This window comes from Cavia porcellus, unplaced genomic scaffold (assembly GCF_034190915.1).
Source record: "Cavia porcellus strain 051 isolate PalLab524CR breed Dunkin Hartley unplaced genomic scaffold, mCavPor4.1 scaffold_7, whole genome shotgun sequence".
In the NCBI taxonomy this organism is placed as follows: Eukaryota; Metazoa; Chordata; class Mammalia; order Rodentia; family Caviidae; genus Cavia; species Cavia porcellus.
In genome coordinates, this window is record NW_026947490.1 from 24705887 (window position 1) to 24714796 (window position 8910).

An 8910-nucleotide genomic window follows, 5' to 3' on the forward strand; every position below is an offset into this window, starting at 1 on the left:
CTGAGGGAGGAGGATCCCAAATTTGAATCCAGTATGGGCAAATTTTTCACTTAGATCTGCCTCAGGAGGCTGAGGCAGCAGGATTGCTGTGAGTTCGAGGCCAGCCTGAGTTACATAATGCGTGCAAGGTCAGCCTGAACTACATAGTGAGACCCTGTCTCAAAACACACGCATAAAACAAAAAACACGCATACACATGCGCACACACACCACCACCAAAATCCTAGTGATTCGGTCTGGTTCTCAGGCGCCCTCTTGAGGCCAACGGTAGAACAACACAGCACGCCTGCGGAGCTGGAATCCCCGGAACCTTGGAAAGCCCGACCAAGCAACGCATCCTGCACCCTGCAAAGCTCAAGACCGCCACGTCTGCCGACGTCGCGGAGACATTGTCCAAATGTGGGTCCAGAGGCACAGCGGGCACCTGGGGTGCGACTTTGGTAATAAGGATGTGGCTGAGCCGGTGCCAGGCTGTGAGTTTGATGCCTGCTACTAGAGAGGCATAGAGAGAGAGAGAGAGAGACAGGGAAGGAGACAGAGTTAGAGATGATAGAGATGGAGATGAGAGAGAGAGAGCGAGACAGAGAGAGAGAGAGAGAGAGAGAGAGAGAGAGAGAGAGAGAGAGAGACAGAGAGAGAGACAGAGAGAGAGAGAAAGAGAGAGAGAGATGGAGCCATTTCTAAGCCGGTGGCTGCGGCTGGTGGAGGCCCCTTCTTATCACAAGACTCTGGGAGGATTTAACAGCAAAGCCACAGATCGGCCACTACCTCAACCTTGCCTAACCTTTCTGTTCCCCACAGCAACCTGGGGCGAACAAGGGTCACAGGCTCTGTCTCTATGGCCCCAAGCCGGGCTCACTGGGCCCTTGAGCTTTCTTCCCCAGAACCGAGCACCAGCAGAGAGAGATGTCCTCCCATGAGGAGACTGGGGCTGGGGGAGTTGAGCCCTGGCCGTCCACTGGCTTCCTCTGTTCTTGGGTCAGGGCTTTCTCTGCTGGCCAAGCCATCCACTCTCTGTGACTGGGTGTGGGCCCCATGCAACGCCCCATCCTGGGTGTCCTGTGAGTACCAGTGACGCCAGGGGACGAAAGAGCGGTCATTTCCTCCTATCTGCTTCTGCCCATGGGGCTTTAAAACCACAGCCACTGAGCCTCCAGCTGCTACAGAGCCCAGGACCCTAGGTGCCCAGGACATGGTGAGTGGGCCCCTTTCTCTGTCCCCACCACCTCCTTGCGTGTCTCTCCTTTCCTTCCTCCCTCACCCGGTCCTCCATGTCCCCTCCGTCCCCTTGTCCTCATCCCAGTCTCTTACACTCCAGGGATGCAATGCGATGCGGCCAGGTATGGTGCTGCGGTCTGTAATCCTGGTACTCTAGGAGGCTGTGGCAGGAGGGTTACAAATTGGAGCCCAGCTGGGCAGTTGAGCAATTTAGCCCAACCTTGTCTCAGAATAAAAAAATTAAAAGCCAGGTGTGGTGGTGCACGCCTGTAATCCCAGCACTTGAGAGGCTGAGGCAGGAATCTGAGGCCAAATTTGAGGCCAGTCTGGGCTACCTAGTGAGAGTCCCGTCTCAAAAAAAATTAATGAATAAATAAAAGGGCTGTAGCTGTAGGTCAGAGTAGGTTCAATCCCCAGTACCAAACAGAAAGAAAAAAGCTGCAAAGTCACCCCACAGGGCTGGGACCCCAGAAGTTTCCCCTGGCAGGAAACCCTGCAGCTGGGTCTCCACAGATAGGGCTGAGGTGTGGCTCTGCATCCGGGCACTTGCCTGTGTGTGCAGGCCCTGTGTCCCGGCGATCCTCCTGCCTCAGCCTCCCACCTAGCTGAGAGATTACGAGCATGTGCCACTATGCCTGGCAGGGCCTCCTATTAAAATGAGCGTGACTATCCAGGTGTTGTGGTGCATACCCGTAATTCCATTGTTCAGGAGGCTGAAGCAGAAGGGTCGCAAGTTTGAGTCTAATGTGGCTAACTTAGTGACTTAGCTAGAACCTATCTCAAAATAAAAAATGATAGAAAGGGCTGGGGGTGTAGCTCGTTGCCGAGGCCCTGGGCTCAATCTCCTAACAAGCAGCCTTTTAATCCAGTTCCCCCGAACTCTCTTCCCTGCCTCCCCAGGGAGAGCCACTGATACAACTTCCTGTGCTGCTGTACACACACACAAACACACACACACCCTGGGACAGCAGTTTCCCCTTTTCTAGACACCATGTTTGCCCACACTCTGTCCTAGATTTTCTCCTTTACCCCAGGATCTGGGGGGTTTTTCTTTGGAGGTCTCCTTTAACACCAGTAAATTAACTTCCTCTGTGCACGCGCACGCATGTGTGTGTGTGTGTGTGTGTGTGTGTGTGTGTGTGTGTGTGTGTGATATTTGGGATTAAATCAGGTGCATTGCACTAAGCTATAGCCCCATCCCTTTCCATCCCCTCTTTTTCCTTTGTATCTTTTTGAGACAAGTTTTCACTGTGCAGTTCAGGCTGGCCTTGAATTCACTTCGTAGCCCAAACTGACCTTGAACTCACAGCAATCTTCCTGCCTCAGCCTTCCAAGTGCTGAGATTATGGGTGTGCACTGCCATGCCTGGCATCCCCATCCCTTAGAATTTTTTTTAAAGATAGATATGACTGAGTTACTAAATTGCCCAACTTGCTCAAACTTGAGATCCTCTTGGTTCAGCCTCCCAGAGTACTGGGCTGACAGATGTGCACCACCACACCTGGCTCCTCATTCTTTTTGATGGCTGTGTAGTATTCCACTGCCAAGTTGGACCATCTTGAACTCAACCAGTCCCAACTTTTTTTGGTACCCTGTGGCAACCCACATAGGGAGAGTATTTTGAGTTGGGAAGAGCCTGGTAACGGCAATGTGCTGGCTTCACTATGTTCTTTTCTGGCTTTACAAAGTCAGCAGGCTGGAGAGACAGGGTGAGGTCACTACCGGAGGGGCGTTTGTCAGCTGGTTGGAATGAGAGCAGGGCTGGGGTTCCCACTTTGCCTTTTGGGTTCTGAGTCATCCTGCAACCCTGGGTCACCTCCGAAGGGACATTCAAGAGCCTAAGGACCTGCTGGGCCTAGGTGGCTGATGGGAAGGAAGGGTGGGGGCTGGGCAGTGGGGTGGGTAGCTGAGGGGCTGCTGGCCCAGGCTGGGCCTGCATCTGGGCTGTCATCTGTGGCTCTATCACGCATCTATCTGTATGCAGGCACCCACTGCCCCTGATTGTAGCATCTCTTTACCCACTGTCTATGCATCTACCTGTCTGCCCCCCATCATTTCCTCACAGTTTTTGTGAGGGAAGTGTAGATCTTGTGTCCCTTTACCCCCAAGCCTTCAGAGTCTGTTTCTTATAATCCAGGATGTCACCACCAGAAGCCTAACGGTGATGGATGTTGGGAAGTCACCACGTGACGTGACACTGTTGTCCGGCCTGTCTCCCTGGTGACACCTTCTAGAGGGGGCTGACCTTTTGCTCTAGTTCTGTATGGGGTCTCCCATGTGTGTGGCAGACATTGACTTTCTCTTTTGAGTAAACTCACTACTTAGCACAGCGTGCTGGTGCACGCCTGTAATCCCAGCTCTCAGGAGGCTGAGGCAGGAGGATTGTTGTGAGTTCAAGGGCAGTAGCCTGAACTGTGTAGTGAAATGCTGTCTCAAAAAGATGAAAAAAATGTACAATTCAGTGGCATTTCCTATATTTACAGTGTTGTATAACCACAGTCTCACTAGTTTCTTTCTTTCTTTCTTTCATTTGAGACAGGGTCTGGCTGTGTAGTCCACTGGCCTTGAACTTTTGGAGAGCCTCCTGCCTCAGCCTCCTTTCCGAGTGCTGGGATTACAGGCAGGCCACATCGACTTCATAAAATCTCTATCTCTACCATTCCTGAAAGAGCCCCAGGCCCCTGAAGCAGCCACCCCAGTGTGCCCCACCTGGGCCCTGGCACCCGAGTCTGCTTCCTTTCTCTCACAGTGCCCCTCCTGGACATCGTATATCTGTACGATCCTATGACCTAAGTGCCAGGCTGTGTCACTGGCTTTGCATTTTCATAGTTCTCCCCACCAGGGCATCTGTCAGTCGCTCGTGCCAGTGGGTGGCTGAGTCACTCTGCTCCAGTGACCTAACCCATCAGCCCACCCGGGCTTTTCCTTGTCCAGACTCACACTGTCACCACGCCCTTGGACAGCCCTGGCTGACTTTGGGCCACAGGTGGAAACTAGAAATGAAGAGAGAGTGGCTCAAGACAAGCCTGGTGGCACAGGCCTGCAGTCCCAGCGCTCCAGGAGGCTGAGGCAGGAGAATCCCGAGTTTGAGCCCAGCCTGGGAAGCTTACTCTCCTAGAGATTCCCTGTCTCAGGGTAAAAAAACACAAAGGGCTGGCAATGGGTGTCGCTCTGTGCCAAGGCCCAGCCCGTGGGTGTCGCTGGTAGCCTGCTGCGGTGCTTGGCACCTGTGACCCAGACCTGCCTTCCTGTCCCCAGCAGCCTTCCTCTCCCGTCAGGATGGCGCCCAGCCGAGTCTGGGAAGAAGCGCTCAGCTCAGGGGCTTTCTGTCCTTTATTTGATTATGGGGAATCTTAAGCATGGGAAATTGGAGGAATATTACGGAGCCCCAAGGGCTGGCACCGGGTTCTGAGCCATCCAGCCCTGGCTTCCTCTCCCCGCTTCCCTGCCTCCTTCCCTCCCTCTCTCCCTTTAGCTCCCTCCCTCTATAGCCCTTTCTTTTGCTGAGTGGTTTTTGTTTATCTGACTGTTTGGTTTTGGCTTTCTGTTTTGTTTTTTGAGACAGTGTTTTACTGCCCAGTATAGACTGGTCTTGAACTCACTATGCAGCCCAGGTTGGCCTCTAACGCGCAGTGATCCTCCTGCCTCAGCCTCCTGGGTGTCCTGCTCCTCACTCTTTCTTTGGCTGTGCCCAAACATTCTGACTCTGCTTCTGACGAGGCCTCCAGAAACATGGAGTTTTCCAGGTGGTGACAGATAGGACGGGTGGCCTGCCCGGCTCACAAGAGGCTGTGAGTAGCAAAGACAGAGCTTGGGTAGGGATGGTCCCAGAGGACGAGGATGGATGAATCAGTGCTCCCGGCCCAGGGCCACTTGAGGCTGTGGCAGCAGAAGGAGCCCTCTGCACTGGGCCTGCCTGGTGCACTTAGCAGTGGGGACATTAGTAAGACCCTAAATAGACAAACAAGTCCCAGAGCAGGGGCGCCCAGGAGGGGCTCCACTCGAGTTGCTCAATGTGTGTGCTCACTGTGTCACATAGTCATCTTCCTGTGCAACCCCTCACCCCACCCCCACCCCCAGGTCTGAGAATGCAAACCGCAGGCGAATTGCAAACCAGGGTCCTCTTGCACAAAAATGCAGGTTCCGAAAGCGAACAGCAGCAACAGGCGCTGATTCAAACTGGATTTTTTTCCGCCATGAGTTTTCTTTTTTTATTTTATTTTATTTTTTTAAAGGACTGGAGAGCGCCCGCGGGTCTCGAACCACCGGACCAATCGGCCCGGGCGGTTGGGAAGCCAGACTGGAAGGAACCGCTGGGCTAAAGCCGGCCCCCGCCATGAGTTTTCTTTACACTCATTTTGGTTCTTTGCATTAAAATATTATTTACGTCTGTGATTGCAGACGTAAGCGGGTAAGCGGGTAAGCAGGGCAGCACTGGGCGCCCTGGCCTTCTTGAGTAGCCACTGGAAGATGGAGCCCAAGGATGACCAAGTGCCTGTGTGGGTACAAGACAGGAAAGCAGGATGACATACTGACTCATATTCCTGGAAAGCCTCCCATTACTGTCACACCCATTGGCAGGTGACACTAAAAATCTAGTGCTGGGATGTAGCTCAGTGATAGAGTGCTTGCCTTGCATGTGTGAGGCCTTGGGTCAACGTCTCTGTAGTGCACAAAACCAAACAAAACTCCAAAGCAAAGCAAAACAAGCTGGGCGTGGTGGCACACACCTGTCATTCCAGCACTTGGGAGGCTGAGGCAGGAGGACTGCTGGGAATTCAAGGCCAGCCTGGGCTACACAGTGAGTTCATGCAGAGCCTGGACTACACAGTCAGACCATGTCTCAAAACAAAACAAAACAAAACAAAGCCCCTTTAAAAGGGGCAGCTGTCTCACGCACTAGAAAGGAGCTGAACTTAACCCTTTGGCTGCTGAGGGAGGTGCGATCAAGCCCAGGGGCTTCCGGGGGAGGTGGCAGAGGGAGACCGTGAGGAAGGAAGCCTGTCAATGTCTGAATAAATGCCACACCATCCAGTGCACTCCTGGCCTCAGTTTCCCTAGGCCTGGGAAGGCTGAGACCCCAAGAGGTGGTGGGGCATCAAGCACGCTGCTGGGCACGGGCTGCTGGGCACAGGGGGCACACTGACCCTGCCACCTCTCTCCTCTGCTTAGATGGTCACGGTGAGCTACGATTACGATTACAACTCTACCTTTCTCCCCGACGGTTTCGTGGACAACTACGTGGAGAGGCTGTCCTTTGGGGACCTCGTCGCTGTGGTCATCATGGTGGTGGTGTTCCTGGTGGGCGTGCCGGGCAACGCTCTGGTGGTCTGGGTGACGGCGTGCGAGGCCCGGCGCCACATCAACGCCATCTGGTTTCTCAACCTGGCGGCGGCCGACCTCCTGTCTTGCCTGGCACTGCCCATCCTGCTTGTGTCCACCGTTCACCTCAACCACTGGTACTTCGGCGACACTGCCTGCAAAGTGCTGCCCTCGCTCATCCTGCTCAACATGTACACCAGCATCCTGCTGCTGGCCACCATCAGCGCTGACCGCCTGGCGCTGGTGCTCAGCCCCATCTGGTGCCAGCGCTTCCGGGGTGGCTGCCTGGCCTGGACAGCCTGTGGGGTGGCCTGGGTCCTGGCACTGCTGCTGTCCAGCCCATCCTTCCTGTACCGCAGAACACATAACGAGCACTTCTCCTTCAAGGTGTACTGCGTCACTGACTATGGCCGGGACATCTCCAAGGAGAGGGCCGTGGCCCTGGTGCGGCTGGTCGTGGGCTTCATTGTGCCGCTGATCACGCTCACTGCGTGCTACACCTTCCTGCTGCTTCGGACCTGGAGCCGCAAGGCCACGCGCTCAGCCAAGACCGTCAAGGTCGTGGTGGCCGTGGTGAGCAGCTTCTTTGTCTTCTGGCTGCCCTACCAGGTGACGGGCATCCTGCTGGCCTGGCACTCTCCGAACTCGGCCACCTACAGGAACACCAAGGCCCTGGATGCCGTGTGTGTTGCCTTCGCCTACATCAACTGCTGCATCAACCCCATCATCTATGTGGTCGCCGGCCACGGCTTCCAGGGCCGGCTGCTCAAGTCCCTGCCCAGCGTCCTGCGCAACGTGCTGACCGAGGAGTCGCTGAACAGAGACACCAGGTCTTTCACGCGCTCCACGGTGGACACCATGCCCCAGAAGAGTGAATCAGTGTGAGAGGAGGCCTCCCGGGCCATTGTGCCCTGGACAGTCCCCCTTCCTTGTGGGTCTGTTTCTGGAGAAAGGGTTGTGCTGTGTAGCCTAGGCCTCCTTCCAACTCATGGAGTGATCCTCCTGCCTCAGCCTCCCGAGTGCTGGGATTACAGGTGTACACCACCACACCAGCTTTTCTTTCTTTTCTTTTTTCTTTTTCTCCCCCCAATTTGGTCTTCTCACTGAGCTACATTCTCATCTCTTTTTTATTTCTTTTTTTTCTTTCAATCAGATTTTCTGGGTATGTCTTTGGTGTACATACGCTTTGCATAGAGCAGTGTGTGTGCCAGCCAAGTGGAAGTAGAGCACATAGAATACATAGGACACGTGCAGATAACACCATTCTAACTTTGTTTTTTTATTTTTTTGGAGACAGGGTTTCACTATGCAGTTCAGGCTGGCCTCAGACTCAGTTATAGTCCTGACTCAGCCTCCGGAGAGCTAGGATTACAGGCATGCGGCATCATTCTAGCCTTCCAAACATAGTTGTATATTTATTTTTTGGAGAGCTGGGGAAAAAAAAATAACTAGTATCTCAAAAGTTACCTCTTCACCATAAAGGCAAAATGGGAGGACCAATCCTATCTTTGGTGAGTTCATTTAAAGAAAAACATTAGGTCAGAATGTTACTTCATTGAGTTTTTTGTCTTGATTTTTTTGGAAATAGGATCTCACTATGTTGTGTAAGCTAGCCTTCACCTCCTGGACTCAAGAGTCCTCCTGCCTCAGCCTCCAGATGTCAGAAGCCTGGCTCTTGCTTTTGTCGTTTGTTTTGTGTTTTTTGATGTTAAGCAAAAAGCAAACGGAAGATTGAGGTGCCGTCACCTTGCCTGGGCAGATATTCACCCAATACTCACCTCCCAGGCGTGGCTTAAGAGAATTTGAGATTTTTACTTTGCAAACTGTTATTTTGTTTGTACTTTTGAAAAGAGGGACATTATCCCTAGGTGGTTGCAGCCTGGACACCGTTGTGACCGCAGGAAGGGCGCCTGGATGCGCTCTGCCGGATGAGGATGAGCTATGTTAGCCACGCACATCTCCAGCGGGTCAGGGCAGAGGTCCCCATCGCCGCCCTTACCCCCGCCCTCGCGTAGCCACGCCCCCCCGCGTTCCCATCACGCAGCCACGCCCACTCCTCTCCTGGTCGGGTGCTGGTGACCCTGCACCCAGGTTTGGACGATTTTGTCTTTTCGAGAGTGCTGCTCAGTGGACTCCTATAGCGACTAATCTGCGTTTTTTAGAAATGACTCTGCACGGTGTGAAATGGAAATAAAAGTACGTGGGGACGCCGTGTTGCCTGTAATGCCTAATTTCCACCTACACTGTGCGTGCACGGGTGAGAGAAGGGTGTGGACCCGCGTGAGCACAGGTGTGCTATTTTGTTTTTCTTTTTGAGACCCGGTCTCCCTATGCAGTTCAGAGCTGGCCTTGGGCTCACTTTGTAGTCCA

The 8910-nt window shown here is 53.6% G+C and overlaps 1 protein-coding gene across 1 annotated transcript; it reads left to right on the plus strand.

Moving 5' to 3' along the window:
- Positions 1 to 1117: 1117 nt before the first annotated feature.
- Positions 1118 to 7593, plus strand: C5ar1 (complement C5a receptor 1). The gene is given in 4 exon segments (NM_001172922.1): positions 1118 to 1195; positions 6391 to 7358; positions 7361 to 7370; positions 7372 to 7593. Coding segments are annotated over 4 exon segments (1035 nt in total). The 5' UTR covers positions 1118 to 1192; the 3' UTR covers positions 7426 to 7593.
- The last annotated feature ends 1317 nt before the right edge of the window (positions 7594 to 8910 follow it).